General features: G+C 41.9%; 4 protein-coding genes across 4 annotated transcripts; all 4 read right to left on the bottom strand.

Annotated features, from left to right (window-relative positions):
• Positions 1-130: 130 nt before the first annotated feature.
• LOC139137275 (protein flp-like) lies at positions 131-5,275 on the bottom strand. Its single transcript, XM_070705275.1, has 4 exons — positions 4,670-5,275; positions 3,500-3,766; positions 2,846-3,093; positions 131-2,105 (listed from the first exon to the last, which is right to left on the bottom strand). The coding sequence occupies exons 1-4, from the start codon at positions 5,164-5,166 to the stop codon at positions 1,132-1,134; spliced, it is 1,986 nt and encodes a 661-aa protein (XP_070561376.1). The 5' UTR covers positions 5,167-5,275; the 3' UTR covers positions 131-1,131.
• Positions 5,276-7,148: 1,873 nt separating this feature from the next.
• LOC139137273 (uncharacterized) lies at positions 7,149-11,521 on the bottom strand. The gene is made up of 4 exons (XM_070705273.1): positions 10,238-11,521; positions 9,675-9,941; positions 8,914-9,161; positions 7,149-8,352 (listed from the first exon to the last, which is right to left on the bottom strand). Exons 1-4 carry the CDS (start codon positions 10,723-10,725, stop codon positions 7,463-7,465), a joined length of 1,893 nt encoding a protein of 630 aa, XP_070561374.1. The 5' UTR covers positions 10,726-11,521; the 3' UTR covers positions 7,149-7,462.
• A 524-nt stretch (positions 11,522-12,045) lies between these two features.
• Positions 12,046-16,796, bottom strand: LOC139137274 (uncharacterized). The gene is made up of 4 exons (XM_070705274.1): positions 16,241-16,796; positions 15,367-15,633; positions 13,983-14,230; positions 12,046-13,193 (listed from the first exon to the last, which is right to left on the bottom strand). Exons 1-4 carry the CDS (start codon positions 16,726-16,728, stop codon positions 12,901-12,903), a joined length of 1,296 nt encoding a protein of 431 aa, XP_070561375.1. The 5' UTR covers positions 16,729-16,796; the 3' UTR covers positions 12,046-12,900.
• An 896-nt stretch (positions 16,797-17,692) lies between these two features.
• LOC139136204 (uncharacterized) lies at positions 17,693-20,377 on the bottom strand. Its single transcript, XM_070703943.1, has 3 exons — positions 19,881-20,377; positions 19,149-19,396; positions 17,693-18,858 (listed from the first exon to the last, which is right to left on the bottom strand). The coding sequence occupies exons 1-3, from the start codon at positions 20,099-20,101 to the stop codon at positions 17,972-17,974; spliced, it is 1,356 nt and encodes a 451-aa protein (XP_070560044.1). The 5' UTR covers positions 20,102-20,377; the 3' UTR covers positions 17,693-17,971.
• Positions 20,378-21,880: the final 1,503 nt, after the last annotated feature.

Genomic DNA, 21,880 nt, shown 5'->3' with positions numbered 1-21,880 from the left:
TACATGATATTTCGGTACATTCTGTTATGTACAATGTGATAAAATCTTACATATCCAGCGATAGTGCTACTACAGGCGATCACGTAGTAAAGTATATCAATGCGAAAAAAATATTTTTACACACATAAATGCGGATAGGGCAAGATTATTAATACACTTTAATGACTTTAATTGGTCAGAACTATGGTATAACAGAGTTATAACTGTAACTAAGGAAAGAAAACTGTCAAACTTTATGTACAAATTTATACATGACATACTTCCACATGGTTTAAACCTGTACAGGTGGAAAATAATGGAAACCAGTCTTTGTCAGATCTGTATGTCAACAAATGACCTTTGTCATATGTTCATAGAGTGTGAGCGTGTTAAGCTTTTCTGGAGAGACTTTCAATCCTTTTTATTACAAAACTTTCATTTTCATGTAGAGATCACCTTGAAGACACTTTTATGTGGTCTACCAAAACAAAACAAAGTTGTTAATCTTCTTATAGTAGTAGCAATGTTCACCATCTATAAGTCATGGATGCTTTACAAAGATACAAATAAGCTGCAAAATATTATTTATTTGAATTTTTTAACGCCGAAGTGCGATTAAGAGAACATGAAAGTGATTTCTCACAACTTGTAAAAGACAAGTAAAGAAAAAAATTTAATACTATTCTGTATGTTTTTCACCCAGTTACAACCAGTTATGTATTGATATTTTTATTTAGATTATTGATTTACTGAAAGGAAAGCTGCTTTCAAAAGGGAGAATTTATATAAGATGGCTACCAATTTTGTTCAAATAAGAATGTAAAACTTTCATAAAAGCAATAAACGAGTTAAAAAGATTATTAATACACTGATGACACGCAGGCAAACACACGGACACAGGCATTTAAATCAAATACGATGCAGCTGAAGCCAAAATGGAGAAAACTTAATGGCACTGAAACATTTCCCGAGATATAAGTATCGGGACAGTTCTTCTCTTTTCGGGTGCATTATATGCACAATTTATTTAAATTTATTAAAAGTAAGACGCACAAGGATCGGAAGTTCCATTTTCTAGTCGAGGAAAATTAAGTTCTGATCTTTCATATCAAGACAGGGAGCGTTAACTGTGTGTTATGACTTCATTCAACATTAATCGGAGCTGGTTAGAATTATGACAGAAGAACGAGAAAAATTGAAACAAATGCACAGACACATGTACAGACAAAGGGGATGATACGAGAGGAGAGAGGTGGAGGAGACAGGGTCGGGTGGAATGATGATACGTTCGAATACCGCCCCGCCGGACGTCGGGAAAAGTACCCTATCAATGACGTCATCGTCCTTCTCGTTCTCTGACGAGGAGAACCGCATGTACATGCCGGAATCCGGGTACTTGTACCACATCTCCGTGTCGATGCTGAACTTGAACGTGTCATCCGGGAACGGGTGCAAGACGCCGCGACCAAAGATACCGTACTCGTAGTGCAAGCTACTGTCCGTGTTGTCCATAAATATTGTGAGGTTACCCAGAAGTCTATGCACGTAGGTTCCAGTGTAGTCAGTGAGAAGGCGTGTCGATTTAAAGTTTCGATGCAGAATTCCAGCGGCAGAGATGCTGGCATCAGCTTCAAATTTCACACCCTCTTGAAGATGTAGGGTTTCTGTGAAGGCGGCTCTGTGGACGGTTCCCTGTTTTGAATCTGATGCCGAAGCTTTCTTGGAATCCGGAAAATCCTGTTTGGATTGAATTTCATTAACTGCGCTCTGTCGTCCAACGGGCGAGGATGCCCCGGATTTGGGCCCATCATTGGTGCTTCGAACAGAACTGACGTGCTCTTTTGGACCGTTCCCTCTCAGCATAGTCTCGTAGCTCCATGTCTCAGCGTCAGTCGCCGGTGGTGTCCACGGAGCTGGGTAACTACACGCAGTGCTGACGTTGAGCCACGGCTCCTCTCCAAGCAGCAAATCCGCAGCGAAGGCATGGACGTTGTGCACAGCTTGGACGGCGTCGGCGGTGTGCGGACCGTTGATGAGAGTGGTGATGCCGATGTCGCCAGTGAGAAACACCGACATTGCCGAGTTGTAGCCGCCCACACTTCCACCATGGTTTACCTTTAGATACCCTGCCAACCAAGATTCATACATTAATGTTAGATAAAAATAAAATCCCTATCTAACAAATAGAACTTCCCTTATACTACGTTCTGCAACCACACATCTTTTCGCTCCATTCTAGCCAATTAGAGATTCTTTGAAGCAATACATTCAACCTAGTTGCCAATAAGTACTAGTAGTGATTTATTAAAATACCTGTATGATACTATGACATATTTCTGCTTGGTAGCGAGTGCATATGCATGCATATGAACCGTTACTTTGCGCTGTTAAGGTAGTATGCGCCTCGAAAGTGAAAGACTTAAACTTTTGCTCAAACTTTCCTAAATGAAACTTTCAGCCATTCTCTTGCCAAATCAACAATTAAAATCGGGGGTCATCGTGCATAGTTTGGACCTAGCGAAACAAATTACCTAACATTTTGCGATATTTGAAATTCAAAATAGTCGCCATTCCTATGTTAACTCTGTTGGTCGGAAATTAAATTTTGGATTTTCGAAAAGCTAAGCCGGTGAAAGTTTTTCTTTCTCCAAGATCTTTAAAACGAGTCCCCATAAGTGGTTGATCAGAAAAGAATTATAGAAATTTGAGAGTCCGACTATCTGTCCTCGAGGCGCGTTCTACCTTAATGATTGAATGAAATTGCTTCGTGTGCGTCATCAATATTTGTTTCTTTATGATGTATCGTCACTTCAGGTAATATATCATATTGATAACGCTGCAATAGGCTGATTTCTTCTTATCTTACCCCTGTACAACTCGTTGATCCATCCGCTAGCGTACGTCGGTTGAGAGCTGGACACTGGAAACGTCGGCCGGGACGTTGCAACGCCACCGAGTACGCTATTCGGATAGAAGGTTTCAGTCAGCAGATCGGGATCCACTACCTGTTCGCCTCGCTCGTTCCGTCCCCTCGCCAGGTGAAACTTCAGCCACTTGGCCATGTCCACTGCATTTGACACGACAGCGCCCGCAGGCGACAGCATGTTTGTGACACTGGAAGTAAAAAGCCCGACAGAGTAATGAAAAGGAGCCTCATGAGTAAGAAAAAATATTATCTTGCAAGATATTTGTCGTTGTGGTGACACTAAAGCCTAAAGGTCAAACACAAACACGACCGAATTTCTACTTGTGTATACAACGCCTTTATCTGTTCATACATTCATATCATGGTTGATGACGACCCATTCTATTGTATCTGCTGTGATCGGAGCCACGATTGTACCCTTGGATTTCCTATATTATATGTGACGTAAGTAGAAAGTCAGTAAACCCAAGAAGGTTGTTCATAAAATTTATTTTCCAGGAATGTCAAGGCCAATAGAATGTATAGAAAAGCTGCAGAGAAGTAGATCGGTGGACAGGCAACTTTGGATATGCACTGTACGACCCAATTCATTACCTTAGAACTTTTTTGTCCAGGGGAATGTAACTGTTTTCAGTGAAGTTATAGAGGTATGCTCCAGCGACGCCTTCTTCTAGCTCGATGAACTGTTCGCAGAAGGTCGATGCCGTCATGTCCAATTCGTCAAAGATGCGTTCTTGTACGAGAGATTCCCAGGTGCTCTTCTTGATGAACTCGGCGACGTAGCCTGCAAGGGTGAACATCTGGTTGCTGTACAGAAAGTCGGAGCGGAACGGGAGCACCTCTTCGCCGTAACGCAGTCTCCTGTGCAGTCACAGATCAAAGCGAATTGAATGAAGAACATTATAATGCACCCCGGGGACATACGCACTTTCAAACTTTTACAATATTCTCTTGCCCCACCACTTGTTCTGACACATTTTTGAAGCTTATGAGTAATCAAAAATTTCATCGGCTTGGTTTTTTTTGAAAATCGGGAATTTTTTACTCAGCATAGAGATAACACAGAGATGGTCTCCATTTTGAATTTCAAATATCGGTTAATATTGGGTACTTTGTTTTTCTAGTACAAAAATTTGCACGGTGACCTTCCCTCCCCCCTCCCCCCGATTTTTTATTCTTGATATGGAAAGAGAATGGATAAATATTTGCTTGAGGAAAGTTTAAGCAAAAATCCAACACTATTTTATATTATAGCTTTATCAATAACAGTGAATTTTGTGACGTCATCCCCTCAGATTATTACTGATAATGTATCCAATTATCCAGCATCGTGGCCATACATACTTCCTATATCTACATATTCACTGGCATTGAAAAACTGTAAAAAAAACCCCCAGCAATAATGTACTCCCTCCGTTCCCATAATGGACTCAAGCATACTTTGCACTCCGTAAAGTACTCGATTCGCCCAGTACACTATTTCATGCAAAGTTCGCTTTTTGTCCATTATTGGCCTGGAGGGGTTACATTATTGCTTAATGACAAGCCGTTTTGAAATCTGTTAAAAAAATTTGAAATGCCTTAAGTAGGAGATTAAGCAACTCCATTCTGCACAAGAAGAAATATATGACAACTATATCGAAAGTTTTCGTTGATCGAGTTTATATATATATATATATATATATATATATATATATATATATACATATATGAAATAATTATATCAAATTGATCGCGTTCACTAATGATTTCAAATTTACTCACCTAATGAATTCGTCTCTTGCCATGTTCATACCAAAGCCAGTCAAGAAGACATTGTAGTCGTTTAACCCAGCTCTGTTTGACAGCGTATCCAGCAAAGTAATGTGTTCGCTGCGAATGTCATCCGTCAACTTGAACCATGACCCCAACACGTCTCTGAGAGGCGTGGAGGTGGATATGTTTTCAAACTCCTCAAGCAAACTCGCCCACAAAGTCGCAGTGAACGCCTTGGTCATCGACGCAATGGGGAACAGGGTCTCCTCCCCTACAGGGATGCCTTTATCGATGTCGGCCAGACCGTAACCTTTGGTCAGCACTGTGTCCTGTTCCTTGACCAAGGCAACAGACATTCCCGGGATCTTCTTACATTCCATGACCCCGGCGATGAACTCGTCCAGCTGGGCACAGTCGAAGCCGTTTTCAGTCTCGCGGCATGCCGAGGCAGAGCGAAATGCTGCGAGACTGGCGAATGTTAAGAAAGCGACAAGGTGGCGAGGCATGTTCGCGAACGGCAAGTGAGAAGTGTCAAACTCCCAATGTAAAAATAACTATGACGCAGGTGTCAACTCAGGACAATAGAAGAGCAACACAAGATGCAGTCTCGCTGAACGATTTCGACTGCGTAATACAAGATTACTCTCCAGTTTTAGTAGGACGTAAATTGACCGCTCGTTCTAAAAACGGAAACTTTCTCATGTCATTATGTTTAAAATATTTCACTAAAACTACTCAAAGTGTGTCAAACCTGACAACAAGCCTACAGGGGTAATAAAAGCGGAGGAGGAATGACGCATACAAATGTGACAGCCGAGTGTTTGTACAGGTTTATAAATTATGTTTGCTATCAAGTTTTGATAGGGAATCAAAGATTGCGAACGGACTCAAAGTTGAGCTTGTACAAAGAGCCTCCTTGGGTATGCGCTCCACTGATATCTGTACGGGCGTCAATGCGTGTATTTGTGTGCGATGGGTGGATGTTTTTCCGCCATGCCCCTTTGTCTGTTTTGATACTCCTCTCGGCCTTACATTCTAAAATGTGTCATTTGAAACCACACTATATTCTTACTGAAGCTGAAGGTTACATATCGGTGCTATACGAAATGGTAGATAACCCATATATGCATATCTTAGGAAAGTGAAAATATTAAACTGACGGTGGAACACTCATACGCCGAATGTCGGCACTTCAAATTGAATTGTTGCGCAATAATGCTGGCATTCCAGGCAAAACAATTAATGTGATCGCAGGCAAATGGGTATATTTACGTGCTTACTCCCTTGGAAACACACTATTTAAAGGGAGGCTGTCGTCGGGAACTGCGCGTGTGCGACTTTCTTGTTTACGAACAATGTATTTTATGCAAGACATCTAGATGCATCACGTCAACATAGCGGCAACCTTTAAATTTTACGATATTCATTGTTAACAAACATGTCTTAACTTTCATCAATCGCTAACGTACAACAGATACAGTGTTTACATCGGTCGTAGGGGTCCCTGGCAACCTTTGAGCAGAGTTCCGACGACACCTTCCCTTTAACTTATCATGATTGTAGCGATGTGTTTCACGTTGAAAACGACAGAAACTCATTGTGATGAAAGGTTATAGAAATCTACACATTTAATTTTTGATCAAACAAAATCTTTTAGAAATGGATCAAATGCGTGTTTATAACTTTATTTACGTCATAAACAAATGTAAACAAATCAATATGATACTTTCAGTCCATATAGCATCCAAAATTCCGATTCAGTACTTGGTAGATGTTTAGATTTGCCGGGCGTCGCTCTCATAATTAACGATTTAGAGCAAGCGATCGCGAGTTATCCGGACACTGTAATCACATTTGATAAAACTGATTACTAAATTGAGAACAAAATCCTACTCTGCTTCTGTATGATGGATTGCAGCGATACAAATCATAATCGCTCAAACAGAACCTCAATCAAACAAAAAACCCAAAACATTGTAAATCAGTCAATATATTCACAAAGTGTACTCGACTGACGATCTAACAGAACGACTTCTGAAATTTTCATGTCCCACTGTTAGTATTGGCATTCGGAATCGCATCTGGTGTGGCATAAATACCAGGACTTATTTACCAAATTGCAAATTTATCGTTTTCGAAATCTCCCAACATTAATAGAGTAAAAAAACTTTGGAAAATATCAAAACATTGCAGAGACAACAGGCCGACAGTCACACAAAGATCTCGCTTGGTGAAATGTTTTTTTTAACTTTGACAAGTATTGGGTAAATATATTTTAAAATAAGCTTCAATATGGATGAATACTTTAATGATCATTATGAGAGTCAAGCATCTGCTTCCGGCAAAAAGACACAGTAGGTGATGGTAGCAGATAAGGATAAGAGTACGATAGAAATTTTATGAAGTATTTTCCGATAGGGGTTTCGTGACCATTTGTGAAGTAATGACGCCGGTTGTGAAGATGGGATAAAATAAAATTTTCGATTTTCGAAAAATTTAAGACGCGAAAAGTTTTTATCAAAGCAAGAGTTTTAAAATGAACCCCCACAAGTGGTAAGTTAGAAAAGAATCATAAATATTTGAGAGTCTGAGTATCTGTCTCCGAGGCGCGTTCTACCTTAAATTCCAATTTCACGAAAATAAGACGGTGGAAGCTTTATTTATTCTACGAGCTTCAAAATGAGCCATGCAGAAGCGGTAGATCATAAAAGTAATATAATTTATAAAAAAAAACCATGAGAGTCCGAATATTTGTCCCCGAGTCGCATTCTACCTGAACACTTTACATGTCAATGAATTGAATCAAATTAAGGGTACTTTTAAGCCTCGTTCGAATAATGCACCGTTGGCTGTCGGGAAGACCACTCTGTCGATGACGTCACGCTCACCGTCATTTGACGAAAAGAACTGCATGTACATTCCGGTCGAAGGATAGATGTACCACATGGCCGTATCTATGGTGAACAAGAAGGTGTCATCCCGGGAAGGGTGCATCACCCCACGGCCAAAGAGACCGTATTCATAATGCAAGCTGCCGTTCGTGTCGTTGATGAATATGGTGAGGTTGCCGAGAAACAGGTGTCCGTACGTCCCGGTGTAGTCGGACAGGGGACGAGCCGAGCGGACGTTTCGCTGTCTGGTTTCCTGGATTAGAATTTCGGCTTCGAATGTCACATCGGTGTGCACGTGATGCGGGACTGATGTCGTGGTTCGGTGATGAAATTTGCGCCGCTCATCTGCAGTGTCAGGTACGGGTAGTCTTTCCTTCACTTCTGCCTCGCTGCCTTTGACAGCTTTGCCGTTTGCAGAAGTCCCGAGTTCACTCTCAAAGCGGGGAATGCTGTCCATCGCTGGTTTATCGTCACTGTATCCCCTGGCTTCTTTAAATTCTTCCTTCATGACGTCAGAATAATCACCTCCAGTAGTTTGGATGTTATTCTTCGTGTTCTCCGATGCTCCCGCCGGTGGATACCACGGGTAGGGGTAGCTGCACGCCGTGCTCACATTCAACCAAGACTCCTCACCCAGCAACAAGTCTGCCGCGTAGCTATGGATACGGAACATGCCATTGATGGCGTCTGCCGTGTGGGGACCATTGATAGCCGTGAAAATGCCAATGTTTCCAGTGTGGAACACCGACATTCCAGAATTGAAGCCGCCCAGACTACCTGCATGGAAAACTTTTGGATATCCTGTAAAATAAAACAAAGGAATAACCAATGATTATTGTCGTTTCTGAGTGGCGCTCTACAGATGCTGATATGATATACAGGCTGCGAAGTACATGTATTAATTATCAAATTTACCCTGTCCTCGAGCTTATGAATTCACATCTAATTCTCACGTAAATGGGGTGATTATGGTGATATTGAAATCATTAACTATTAACACTGTCTTTTCAAGTCTTAGGAATATACTTGCATCCCGATACACTCATGATGTACATTACACCTGGCCTGACCGAATTCACTCAAATCGGTTCATATGATATCAAATTCCCTTTTGGGGGTTGACCTGTTGTATCTGTTTTCTCATCAGTTTTCCAGATTTCAATATATACGCAATTATTTTTTAACATCATGAGCGTGCATTATTGGCCTACAGCGACATACATGTGATGATCATTGTTTTTATTGCAGTTTTTGATTGAACTTCAAAATGTTGAAAGCAAGTAATGTTGGATTGTAAGGTGCCGGTATATTTCTTTGATGCTTAAAGTCGGCATTTCAAGATGATTGCTGATAATTCCTTACCCCTATACATCTCATTAATCCAGCCACTGGCGTAGGTCGGCATGGAGTCAGCCACAGGAAATGTGGGCAGGGTTTGTGGACTGCTGGGATATACATTATTCGGCAAGTAGGTCGCGGCTAACCGTCCGATGTCGACCACCTGTTCACCTTTCTCGTTTTTGCCTCTGGCAACGTGGAACTTTAACCATTTGGCCATGTCCAAGGCACTTGAGACGATAGCGCCCGCTGGCGACGGGAGGTTGGCGACACTGTCAAGAGCAAGGCATCGAATTTGCTTCATACAGTAAGTTGCTGCTGAGTGCAATTATGTACTCCATCGAAGGCAAAGATTAGAGTTTATAAATAAAGATTTATCTCGTCTTGTAATACAATATGTACAACACAATAAACAAAAGTAAAAATGATAAGGGGCACCAGTGATAGGAAATTCTTGGAGGGTGGGGTTTGGTTAGAAAAGTGCTTTCAAGTATAGAGTCAAAAATTAAACCCGTGAGTACGGATATTGATAATCTATAGAAGGCCATGTTTGAAATATTATTCTCATCACCATTGGTGAAAATTCATATTCCATTACAGATGATGGACTCTCATTCACATTTCAAAGTAATGTTCACGAATTCAAAAACTATTTTCAAAAAAACTTTTTGCAAGCATTGGAAATATCTAATCTCAATTTTCCTGCTTTCTCTTCGGCTTAACGATATTCAGTTTTTAGCTCTTCAGAGGAATTGCATTGTGGAAATCAAACAGACCCACCTTACCTTAACGCCTCTTTGTCGAGAGGAATATAATAATTCCCGCTGAAGTTGTAGACGTAGGGTTGAGCGACGCCCTCTTCTCGCTCGATGATGTGCTCACAGAACGTAGATGACGTCATGTTTAGCACGTCAAGGATTCGCTCTTGTATGAGAGATTCCCAGTCGGTCTCTTCGAGGTACTCGGAGACATAGCCAGCTAGAGTGAACATCATGTTGCTGTACAGGTAGTTGGTGCGAAACGGGAATATTTCTTCACCGAAACGAAGTCTCCTTTTTGAAAAAAAGTTTAAAACACTAATATGAATATTTTCTGTACTTGTATTTCCCAAACGTGAGCATTCGCTCCCCCTAGTCTACAAATTGATAATTCGATCACTATTCAATTCATAAAAAGTGATTGATTTGAGAAAGAACTTAAATAATTTTATTTGTACGTTACAATAGTATCTTATTATTCGTTTTGTTGCGCACTTGGCCTGACTATATTCAGTTGATAAGTAAAGCTTTACTTCACAGGCCAAATATTTTCTTTTGCTGAGGATGACAGAATAACTGTAGAGCTTTACCTGATGTATTCGTCTCTCTCCATGTCAATGCCAAAGCCAGTTAAGAACAAATTGTAATCGTTTAATCCGGCTCTGTGCGAGAATGTGTCGAGCAGTGTAATTTGTTCAGTGCGGAAATCGTCCGGCAACCTGAACCATGACCCCAGTACGTCTCTGAGTGGCGTCTTAGTCGAGATGTCTTCGAGGTCCTCGAGCAAGCTTGCCCACAAGGTCGCGGTGAATGCCTTGGTCATCGACGCAATGGGGAACAGGGTCTCCTCCCCTACAGGGATGCCTTTATCGATGTCGGCCAGACCGTAACCTTTGGTCAGCACTGTGTCCTGTTCCTTGACCAAGGCAACAGACATTCCCGGGATCTTCTTGCATTCCATGACCCCGGCGATGAACTCGTCCAGTTGGGCACAGTCGAAGCCGTTTTCAGTCTCGCGGCATGCCGAACAGAAGGTCAAAGCGATGAGAGACGGTATAATCGCTCTTGAGAGGATCATCTCTGAGTTATGTTGCTACCAACTTATACACGTACAAACTGATAAGAGTGAATTATATGCGCCCCAGTTAAGCATTGAGGTCATCAGGGTCATGCTGACGCCTTGATTAAACACAGACCTACATTTATTTACATAAATGGCACGGCAGAGAGGAACTGATGCTCGTAACGCCAGAATAAATTTAGAAAATCCCAATCGAACTTGAACTTGGTACCATGTATTATGCCTGTGCAAGATGTATCTGACTACTGTACGGTTTGTCCTGAATTTATCTTTGGGCCGACTACTTTGCAGGACAGACTAGGGACCTCTTGTTACTATTAAAAGTGTTCAGCCATATATCGAGAGTTCAAATCTCCATCACCAGCTGTAATACATCTCCTGGTACTAAGGTATCGGTAGTTATGTCGAAATTACATGAAATAATTCGACTTTGTTTTTGCCCTTGTTTAGTTTTCCATTTTTATGTTGCTCATCAAACATAAGCATCGATTTTGGGTGTAGAGAGTATAGCCTATACAGTCCGACGGTCTTCTGACGTACCCCGGCCAGAACTCGTTCGGAGTTTTTGCAGTCGTTTATTTCTCAAAAAAATTGCCGCTATAAAGTGGTACCTTTCTCTCGTATTTTATTTCCATTCTTCCACATTTTGCGAACTCTACATCTGTTAAATTCCGTACGTGAAAGTAAGTTGTTTTTTTCTTTTTTTGTCCACGGGTTAAAATTGTTTTTGATAAAATTAATGCGTTACGTACCGTTTTGTTCATAAAATGTTACTGTGTAGTTCTTAATACTGCTGTCGATTAGAGTACATTTTTTCTCATTTTTCCTGTCAATGTATGGGTCAAATCGAGTGATTATGTCCGACCATAGAGAAGACAGACAGGTGGCTTTGGATTTCACTTCTAGCTTATTGCTTCGAAGTAAGGCTATGTGTAATTGCATAACATTAACCCTTTGAGTGCCAAAGTCAACTTTTGTCACCTTTATGAAATGTACCCCAGTAAAATATTTTTCGAATTTTTGCCAAAATTTTGATGAAAACCTGTAGCCAATGAAATGTGATGTCCGTTTGGTCCAAAATGATAAAAAAATTACAGAAAAATTCATAAAAATTGTTAAAATGTTGCACTAAAATTTTGGTGGGAAAAATTACAGCACTGAAAGGGTTAAGTAAAACAATCGCGGGAATATCGAGGCTGGATGAACCATTGAACTATAAGAACATAAACATTTCCCCGGCCATAGATGTGTCCTCTTTATTATCCTTGATTTCAAAGTGCGCGGCGGAAGAGAGATCAATAACTGGTTTAAGACTGGTTTACTTGTACACAGAATTTATTACTGGATACAAATTGACGTTAATGTATTTTAGTATTTGTGATACATTGTAAAGTTCTGCATGTAAACTGTATTGAAGAGAATTGTTCTCAAAAATTGCACATTTTGTCGAAATGAGGTCAATAATTCATTTTACAATTTTGAAAAAAATGAGAACACATCAGGATAAATCAGTGACGTCTGGCTTACAAAATACACTGTCGGCTTATTCAGTCACGGCTCATGCTTTTGTCTATACTTAATTTGGCAATTTCAAGCCACGTTCAAATAATGCACCGTTGGCAGTCGGGAAGACCACTCTATCGATGACGTCATTCCCGCCTGCGTTCGATGAGGAGAACTCCATGAACATTCCTGTCGGAGGATAGATGTACCACATTGCCGTGTCGATAGTAAACAGGAAGGTATCTCCTAGGTAAGGATACAGAACCCCACGACCGAAGAGACCGTAACTGTAGTGCAAGTTGCCGTCTGTGTCGTCGATGAATATGGTGAGGTTGCCGAGTAAGAGGTGTCCGTACATCCCGGTGTAGTCGGTCAGGGAACGGGCTGAGCGGACGTTTCTCTGCCTGGTGGCATGGACCAATTTTTCGGCATCAAATTTCACGTCGGTGTGCACGTGATGTTGGGCTGCTGTTTTGACATGGTCATGGAATTTCCCCAATTCCTCTGCTAGACCGGCTGGTCTCCCCTTCACTCTTGCTCCCTTACCTGTGTTCCTGTGCAGTGTCTCTCGGTCAGCCGCAAACCATGACACGCTGTTTGGGTGCTTGATGGACAGACGATCTTTACGGCTTCTTCTGTCTTCTTTTTCTACTTTGTGGAGTGCCTTGATCAAACCAGAATTATGGTCTTCGCTTTTAGGAATGTCATTCTCTGTATTTTCAGATGCACCCGCCGGGGATACCACGGGTAGGGGTAGCTGCACGCCGTACTCACATTCAGCCACGGTTCCTCACCGAGCAATAAGTCTGCGGCGTAGCTGTGGATACGGAACATGCCGTTGATGGCGTCTGCCGTGTGGGGGCCGTTTATGGCTGTGAAAATTCCAATATTTCCAGTGTGGAACACCGACATTCCAGAATTGAAGCCTCCTAAGCTACCATCGTGGAAGACCTTGGGATACCCTGTAAAATGTAACACAGAACACAAGTCGTCACATTCAATTACGGTGCTATACGCACAGAGTATGTGATGGCTGTAGTCCAATTATATTGTCATAGAAATGACAAAATAACCGTGATGGCCCGTTTGGCTGAATATCTTTATACATGCTTAGTGAAAGATCACTTACATGGCGATATCAAATTCAACACCTCGAGGGCATTTTCCAATAGCCCCTGGATATGCGCTTGTTCGTTGTAAAGCATACATGTATATTGTTTTTTCGATCGTTGTACGGGAATAAGCAAATATCATAACGACAGTGGTGGAAAAAAGTGCATAAATAAAATAAGGCCATCGAAGATTATTCCAAGGCAGATGGCATTGAGCTCTCTCTCTCTCTCCCTCCCTCCCTCCCTCCCTCCCCTTTCCAGGCTTTATGTCTGTTTGTTCCGACCTGTCTGTCTGTCTGTCTGTCTCTGTCTGTCTGTCTCTGTCTGTCTGTCAGTCTCTCTCTCTCTCTCTCTCTCTCTCTCTCTCTCTCTTCTCTCTCTCTCTCTCTCTCTCTCTCTCTCTCTCTCTCTCTCTCTCGTGTTTAAGAGTAATACATTTCATCTCCTTAGCCCCTATCATTTAATTCCGTTAGAAACTCAATTTCACTGGCCTGCACATTTATTTTGTAACTACCATAATCACAAATTAGCCATTAAGAAACAGAGACGAGAACAATTAATGATGTAGAAATGTGCCTGAAATGTCCATCTGGTGATTTTAAGCTCATATGCTAAGATATTGTGAAACCCTTTTCTTACCTCTGTACATCTCATTGATCCAGCCACTCGCATAGGTTGGCATCGAATCGGCGACGGGAAACATAGGCCGCGTCTGTGGACCACTCGGAAATATATTATTCGGTAGGTAGGTATCAACTAATAGGTCGGTGTCAACCACTTGTTGGCCCCGTTCGTTCTTGCCCCTGGCAACTTGGTACTTCAACCATTTAGCCATATCCACAGCATTTGACACGATGGCGCCCGCTGGAGACGGTAGTTCGACAACCCTAGTACGATGTAAAGAAACATTGTTATGGGATAAGAAGTCACAATAGTAAGGAATTTTATCTCCTGCAAACGTTCATACAGCGCCACTGCCTGTGGCGGGGATCAAGAGGTCATTGTTTAGGCTTGTCCTATCCTCTTTTGCCCTGAGACGGTCCTCCAGGCAAGACTGCCATTTCGGCAGCTGGACCTCATTTCAACTTAACAACGCAACGTTAGCTATAAATGTAGCTATTCTGCTTATTGACCATCATATGTGCTCACCGATCACACCGACTTTTCAACACTTTGCTTGACAATATACAACAATGGTGAACTGCCAAAGTCACATTTTTATGTGTAAATATTTTTTTCGAGAAAATGCTTACAGTCAACTGCCAATTTTGCATTTTGTGTCTGCCTAAACATCCTTATCTCAAAGCAAAGTGGCAATTCCTCCATCTGTACGCTTTTAACGATTTAAGTCTTCGCGTCCGATTCAAAACACGCAAGCGAGAATACATGTAAAAGAGCCTGTGAGCGTATGTAATACAGAGTGGTGTGGGTAACCGAATTCAGTGTCATTTAAGGTAGAACGCGCCTCGGGGACAGATATTTGGACTCTCAAACTTTTACAGTTTATTTCTGGTATACCACATGTGGGGGTTCATTTTAAAGCTCTTGGTGTAAGAAAAAGTTTTACCAGCTTAGTTTTTCGAAATTTGAAAATATTATTTTTCTTCATAGAATTAATACAGGGATGGCGGCCATTTTGAATTTTAGAGATCCGTAAATATATCTTGGGTTATTTGTTTCTCTAGTACCAAAATTTGCACGGTGGCCACCTATTTTTATTCTTGATTTTGAAAGAGAATGGTAAAATGAGTCCTTAAATAAAAGTTTGAGCAAAAGTTTAAGTCTTTCACTTTCGAAGCTTTCGTTTCTTTTTCGTCTTATAACAATGAATTATAGGGTCATATACGGTAATGTAAGATCATCTACACTTTGAAAAACGTCGCATGTAATCAGTTGGGATTTTTAAGTAACTATGACATTCTTAAGTGTCGAAGATTTCGAATAAATTATAAGTGTATTCTTCACAACTTTATTCTAAATCTCCCCAGCAAAACGTTCAGGAATCGAACTTTTTTTCTCTTACCTTAATACGTCTTTGTCGAGAGGAATATAATAATTCCCGCTGAAGTTGTAGACGTAGGGTTGAGCGACGCCCTCTTCTCGCTCGATGATGTGCTCGCAGAACGTAGATGACGTCATGTCCAGCGCGTCGAGGATTCGCTCTTGCATGAGAGATTCCCAGTCGGTCTGTTCGAGGTACTCTGAGACATAGCCAGCTAGCGTGAACATCATGTTGCTGTACAGGTAGTTGGTGCGAAACGGGAATATTTCTTCACCGTATTGCAACCTCCTATTTAAACGATATGAAAAATCATTGTATAAATGTTTTACTAATGTGATCTTAAATTTGTGATCAGTCACCTGACTTTGGCGATAAAAAATCGGCGACCTTCTTTGAAGGGCTAGTTGTTGCATCTGTTAATGCTTTTTCTCTAATTTATGTTTTTTATGTCAACTAAACAGATTCCAGTTCTACTCCCCAAGCATTTTGAGATACAGTGTTGAGCTTTTCAACTCAGCCTGTGCATGTGTAGACCGTGACTGCATTACCGCTGTTGACAATTAATGAATTCTGGTCCGGACTAGAATTCAAACGTAATTTGAAACAATAATGTTGCATTTCTTTACACATAGAGATGCTGTGTGGACAACGGTGTTAAAGCATGCTTTCAGGGAGTAGAACAATAACTTTTAATTGACATACAAAACAAAACTAGTGAAAAAATTATAAAAAGTCAACGCTACTAGCCTTTAAAAACGAAATCTATTACGGTCGGATAACCCCGTGACTTGATTTTACCTGCATTGACCTTTGTATCCATTATATAGTTACTGTTGCAACCACAATATTAGCAGAGTATTTTCTGTTTACTGATTTGAAACACTGATGGGTTTACCTGATGTATTCATCTCTCTCCATGTCAATGCCAAAGCCAGTTAAGAACAAGTTGAAGTCGTTTAATCCGGCTCTGTGCGAGAATGTATCGAGCAGTGTGATTTGTTCAGTGCGGAAATCGTCCGTTAAATTGAACCATGACCCCAGTACGTCTCTGAGTGGCGTCTTAGTCGAGATGTCTTCGAGGTCCTCGAGCAAGCTGGCCCACAAGTTTGCAGTGAATGCCTTGGTCATCGACGCAATGGGGAACAGGGTCTCCTCCCCTACAGGGATGCCTTTATCGATGTCGGCCAAACCGTAACCTTTGGTCAGCACTGTGTCCTGTTCCTTGACCAAGGCAACAGACATTCCCGGGATCTTCTTGCATTCCATGACCCCGGCGATGAACTCGTCCAGTTGGGCACAGTCGAAGCCGTTTTCAGTCTCGCGGCATGCCCAACAGACGCTAACAGCGACGACTGATAGTAACAATGGAAGAAAGCGAGCCATTTGAACCGCGAGTTGCTTCTGACGTCTGTACCTGCGACCAGCAAGCAGGGACTGTGTACTTATTGGCAGTATTCGTGCTGGTTAAGTATTAAATGCTAAATGAGGTCACTGAGTTCATGTCAACTCTACGGCTTTACACAAACCCACGGGTGTCACCTGAGAAATACTCAGGCGAATCGTTTGTAAGTAGTCTAATAAGAAAATTAGAAAAATCGTCTGCAACAATAAATGTATTGTTATCTGTTAATCAATTATCGGAAGCATAGACATAAGAAGGGAGATGGCCATGTCGGCCTCAATATTTTCAAAGAGTGATTAAATTGATACTAAAACATTTTAGTACTTCGTCGGCTAGTTAGGAAGTGCGTCGGTTGATTTCGGAATCCCTCAGGTTGTAAGTTGTAAGCTTACTCACGGTTTGATCATTTTTTCGCTGACCATCGGTCACCACGTACGGTCACAGTGTCGATGAGCTGTGTCGTTTACTAGGTTAGAGAAGTGCTTATCAACCATCGCGCTCAGAAGCAGAAGTAATGCTTGATTTGTTTTTCATAATTTTTTTCTTTCCTTTCAAAAGATTATAATTCATTATGGATCATCGACAGGCCGCACTCTGAAAGAAATTAATTCTACCTGTAAAACAGGTAAACCAATCGCCACGTTCGTCTTGTTGACAATCCCGCGATGCTATTTGGATAGCGTACGAGGACGAACCATCAGTCGATTATTTCACTGACAAAGGTCATGTCACGTGAATGTATGTCATGCTTACTCGCCATCGTTAAAAGAGCCACTCTATGCACACTTTACATCAACAAATTACACAATATTTCCATACACGAGAAATTCAAAACGGGCGCCATCCCTGTGTGGAAAAATACATTTTGGTTGTATCAAAATTAAGCCGTTCATATATTTGTTACTCCACGAGGTTCAAGCATGAAAAACCAAGATAAAGACAGGTCAGGTATACAGATGCACAGTTTATTGTCATGATTACCGAAAACAGACAACAATCAAGATATATGAGTAAAATAGTTATACAATGTTACAAATCTGTGTCTTTTAATCGGTAAAATGAGTTGAATGACATTTTCTCTAAATTGCAGATTTTGTCCGGCAAATCATGCAGCCTTTTTGCTAAGGAAAAATGGAAACAATAAGAAATAGGTCTGCATTACGACAAGTACTATTTTAATCGTTTAACAGAAGTCGTCGTTTGCTTCCAATCGTACGGCAATAGTCAAGGCTTGCGTCTACCATCGGGCAGTTTCAAATCCCGTTCAAATAACGCACCATTGTCTGTCGGGAAGACAACTCTGTCTATGACGTCATTGCCATCCCTATTGGAAGGGAAGAACTGCATAAACATTCCGGTTGCAGGGTACAGGTACCACATCTCCGTGTCCATGGTGAAGAGGAATGTGTCTTCCAGGTAAGGATGCAGAACGCCTCGACCGAAGAGACCATAATCGTAGTGTAAGTTGCCGTCCAGGTCGTCGATGAATACGGTGAGGTTACCCAATAAGAGATGTCCGTACATTCCAGCGTAGTCCGTCAAAGGACGATTGGTTTGAACGTTCCGCTGTCTTATGGCGTGAATTAGTTTTTCGACTTCGAACTTGGTATTAGTACGGACAGTGTGAAGGTGTCCAGCATGACCTGAGCGGTGAAATGGCCTTCTCTCATCGGCTAGACTGAGGTTTGATACTTTGCTGTGGACGTTGTGGTTCATGAACGTGTCCCGTTCGGCTCCAAACTGTGACACCTTGTTAGAACGTCTGATCGATAAACGATCTTTACGTCCCCGGATGTCTTCTTTTGCCGCTTTTCTGACCGACCTATTAAATCCAAATTTTCTCTCTAGAGTTGTTTGAAAGCCATTCCCTAAGGTATTTGACGGTGGATACCAAGGGTAGGGGTAACTGCACGCCGTGCTCACGTTCAACCAAGGCTCCTCTCCGAGCAGTAGGTCTGCCGCGTAGCTGTGTATATGGGACATGCCGTTGACGGCGTCCTGCGTGTATGGACCATTAATGAGAGTGACAATGCCGATATTTCCCGTATGGAACACAGAGATTCCAGAATTATAACCACCCAAGCTGCCATCGTGGTAAACTTTTGGATACCCTACAAGATAATCATGCAAAGAATGGAATCGGCACAAAGTTCTCAGAATAATGGTAACTTTACAACAATATATACGCAGTATCCATCCATCCATTCATCCATACGTAAACATAAACACATACATACATACATACATACATACATACATACATACATACATACATACATACATACATACATACATACATACATACATATACATACATATACATACATACATACATACATACATACATACATACCAAACATACATACATACACACCGTACATACATACATACATGGGTTTACCTCTATACATCTCATTGGCCCACCCACTGGCATAGGTCGGCATGGTATCAGCGACTGGAAACAAAGGCCGTGTCTGTGGACCACTGGGGAATACATTATTTGGCCGGTAGGTGTCCACCAGCAGGTCGGTGTCGACAACTTGTTCACCTTTCTCGTTCTTCCCTCTGGCAATGTGAAATTTTAACCATTTGGCCATGTCTACTGAGTTTGAGACAATGGCACCTGCAGGCGATGGCAGATCAACGACCCTGAGAAAAACAAAACAAAACGCACACTCATCTCGTGTCAGTTTCAATTTGACAAATTATAAAACCTGCGAAGCAATGTACACATGACCTTTAATTATTCAGAGCTATCATACTTCTATAAATGGTAAAATTCATTTTGAATAAAGATACACATGCTGCTTTTTGTTTGTTTCTTTGTTTTTATCTACCTACAGCCAATAACCATCAGGCACTATGATCCGGGCTACTAACTTTGAAAAGTAGCCAGCCCGAGGAAAATAGTACAATCCCTGATAACTGTGTCCAGCATACTGCATACCACGTACACCTCGCTTTTGATCTCGGTAACCATTACAAGAATCCGTAACTATTTCACCCACCCATCGGGCACTGCAGATAACTGCATAAATTCGCAAAAAGTTTACCTGCTCTGCTTGATCGCCTAAAAGCAACGTATTCCTGCAATTGACATACTTTGGTTGGGAGTTGGATACAATTTTTTTACCTCAATATCACTTTTTCTAGACGAATATAGTAGTTTCCACTGAAGTTGTACACATAGGGGTGCGCGACGCCCTCCTCTCGCTCGACGATATGTTCACAGAATGTCGATGACGTCATATTCAAAGCATCGAGGACTCGCTCTTTCATTAAAGACGCCCAGTCGGTCTCTTTGAGGTACTCGGCTACGTACCCGGCTAGGGTGAACATCTGATTGCTGTACATGTAGTCTGTGCGAAACGGGAAAACTTCCTCGCCGTAACGCAGTCAATCCTGTGAAGTTATGGAAGGGAAGACGCCGGACTGGTCTAAAAATCAGAGATACTCCGCAAACGTTCATGAGTACAGGAGTTCTCAGCATAACTTCAGAGAAGAACTTTTATGAAACGTAATTTCCCAGTGCTGTAGAATCAGCTCAGGTACCATATAAGCCTTCAATGAGAGAGAGAGAGAGAGAGAGAGAGAGAGAGAGAGAGAGAGAGAGAGAGAGAGGGAGGAGAGGAGGAGAGAGAGAGAGAGAGAGAGAGAGAGAGAGAGTGTGTGTGTGTGTGCGCGCGACCGTGCACGATGAATGTCATCGGAACGTAATACAAAATTTTAGTTTGCTGAAAAGTTTGATAATTACAAGCTTTTCTTCGTAGACAAGATACTAGCAGATGATAAAGAAATGCCTTAAACCTTTAGCGAATTCAAATGCTGTCGTGATCCAGTAGCAAGCACGAAGCACAGATAATGTTCCTGTGACGATGGGGTGAAATATAATAACTGCCATTCTCAATCCCTTGGATTAGAGTTTCCACTTTAAGAGCTATATTATTGTTTAAGATCACATAACATATCCATTTTTGAGCGTGGTCGCGTGTTCCTCTGAAGGGACATGCAGCTTTCATATTCATTGGTATGTGGCTGCTGTCAGTAATAAGATGTTATAACTTCGTAGAAAAATACACTGAAAATGTTTCCTGAAAAAGAATACCACCATAGCCATATATGGATTGAGAAAGTGCGCCATTGTGCCATTTGTAATAGATTAAGGGTATACTGTCACCTGTTCCAATTTTGCTACAGTCACCATGGGCATGGAAAGAGAAAATCTAACCAATCACAGATTTTGAGCGAGTGGCCGCTTTTTAAAACCAGCGCCCTCACATGGGCATTTGGAATACCAAGGAACGCCCCTTGACCATATATGGGCATATTTAGATGACAGGTGACTGTAATAGATTAAGGCCAACTTTAATATTTTTCTTTTGCTGTTGATGGAAAGTCCAGGTTGAATGCATCTTTACGATCTATAGCAGGCGTATTCCAAGTTTACCTGATATAATCGTCTCTCTTCATATCCATGCCAAACCCCACTAGGAAGAAGTTGTAATCGTTTAGTCCCGTCCTGTGCGAGAATGTATCGAGCAGTGTGATCTGCTCAGTGCGGAAATCGTCCGGCAACTTGAACCATGACCCCAGTACGTCTCTGAGTGGCGTCTTAGTCGACATGTCTTCGAGGTCCTCGAGCAAGCTTGCCCACAAGGTCGCGGTGAATGCCTTGGTCATCGAGGCAATGGGGAACAGGGTCTCCTCCCCTACAGGGATGCCTTTATCGATGTCGGCCAGACCGTAACCTTTGGTCAGCACTGTGTCCTGTTCCTTGACCAAGGCAACAGACATTCCCGGGATCTTCTTGCATTCCATGACCCCGGCGATGAACTCGTCCAGTTGGGCACAGTCGAAGCCATGCTCTTCGGTCTTGCGGCACGCAGAGCAGAGATTGAACGCGACGAGAGGGACAAACATCAAAAAATAGGAACGGGCCATTTTGTTCACCTGGATCGCGGTTTAGACCTGCTGCTCGTTAAGTGGGCGTGGCAAGGCTAGAGGTGTTCAGTGAATGTGTTTTGCACGTACACCCGTTGAGCACTTGTCATGCAAGCCAGTGAGGTGACATTGCCCCAGTTATTTAGAACACATACTCAATCACCTGGACGGGACAATGAACAATTTGTGACG

This window comes from Ptychodera flava, chromosome 7 (assembly GCF_041260155.1).
Source record: "Ptychodera flava strain L36383 chromosome 7, AS_Pfla_20210202, whole genome shotgun sequence".
Lineage (NCBI taxonomy): Eukaryota > Metazoa > Hemichordata > Enteropneusta > Ptychoderidae > Ptychodera > Ptychodera flava.
Note: the sequence above shows the minus strand (reverse complement) of the source record. Positions and strands in the feature narration are given on the sequence as shown.

What these genes read in the sequence shown, in the direction of transcription:
- LOC139137275 (XM_070705275.1), bottom strand. Translation starts at nt 5,166, where the DNA reads ATGCCTCGCCACCTTGTCGCTTTCTTAACATTCGCCAGTCTCGCAGCA. An exon ending in CTGGACAAAAAAGTTCTAAG is followed by an intron (nt 3,094 to 3,499) that starts GTAATGAATTGG and finishes TTTTACTTCCAG; the next exon opens with TGTCACAAACATGCTGTCGC. An exon ending in GATCAACGAGTTGTACAGGG is followed by an intron (nt 2,106 to 2,845) that starts GTAAGATAAGAA and finishes CTTGGTTGGCAG; the next exon opens with GGTATCTAAAGGTAAACCAT.
- LOC139137273 (XM_070705273.1), bottom strand. Translation starts at nt 10,725, where the DNA reads ATGATCCTCTCAAGAGCGATTATACCGTCTCTCATCGCTTTGACCTTC. An exon ending in CTCGACAAAGAGGCGTTAAG is followed by an intron (nt 9,162 to 9,674) that starts GTAAGGTGGGTC and finishes TGCTCTTGACAG; the next exon opens with TGTCGCCAACCTCCCGTCGC. An exon ending in GATTAATGAGATGTATAGGG is followed by an intron (nt 8,353 to 8,913) that starts GTAAGGAATTAT and finishes TTTATTTTACAG; the next exon opens with GATATCCAAAAGTTTTCCAT.
- LOC139137274 (XM_070705274.1), bottom strand. Translation starts at nt 16,728, where the DNA reads ATGGCTCGCTTTCTTCCATTGTTACTATCAGTCGTCGCTGTTAGCGTC. An exon ending in GAGAGAGATGAATACATCAG is followed by an intron (nt 15,634 to 16,240) that starts GTAAACCCATCA and finishes TCGTTTAAATAG; the next exon opens with GAGGTTGCAATACGGTGAAG. An exon ending in GATCAATGAGATGTACAGAG is followed by an intron (nt 13,194 to 13,982) that starts GTAAGAAAAGGG and finishes TACATTTTACAG; the next exon opens with GGTATCCCAAGGTCTTCCAC.
- LOC139136204 (XM_070703943.1), bottom strand. Translation starts at nt 20,101, where the DNA reads ATGTACAGCAATCAGATGTTCACCCTAGCCGGGTACGTAGCCGAGTAC. An exon ending in CTAGAAAAAGTGATATTGAG is followed by an intron (nt 19,397 to 19,880) that starts GTAAAAAAATTG and finishes TGTTTTTCTCAG; the next exon opens with GGTCGTTGATCTGCCATCGC. An exon ending in GGCCAATGAGATGTATAGAG is followed by an intron (nt 18,859 to 19,148) that starts GTAAACCCATGT and finishes ATTATCTTGTAG; the next exon opens with GGTATCCAAAAGTTTACCAC.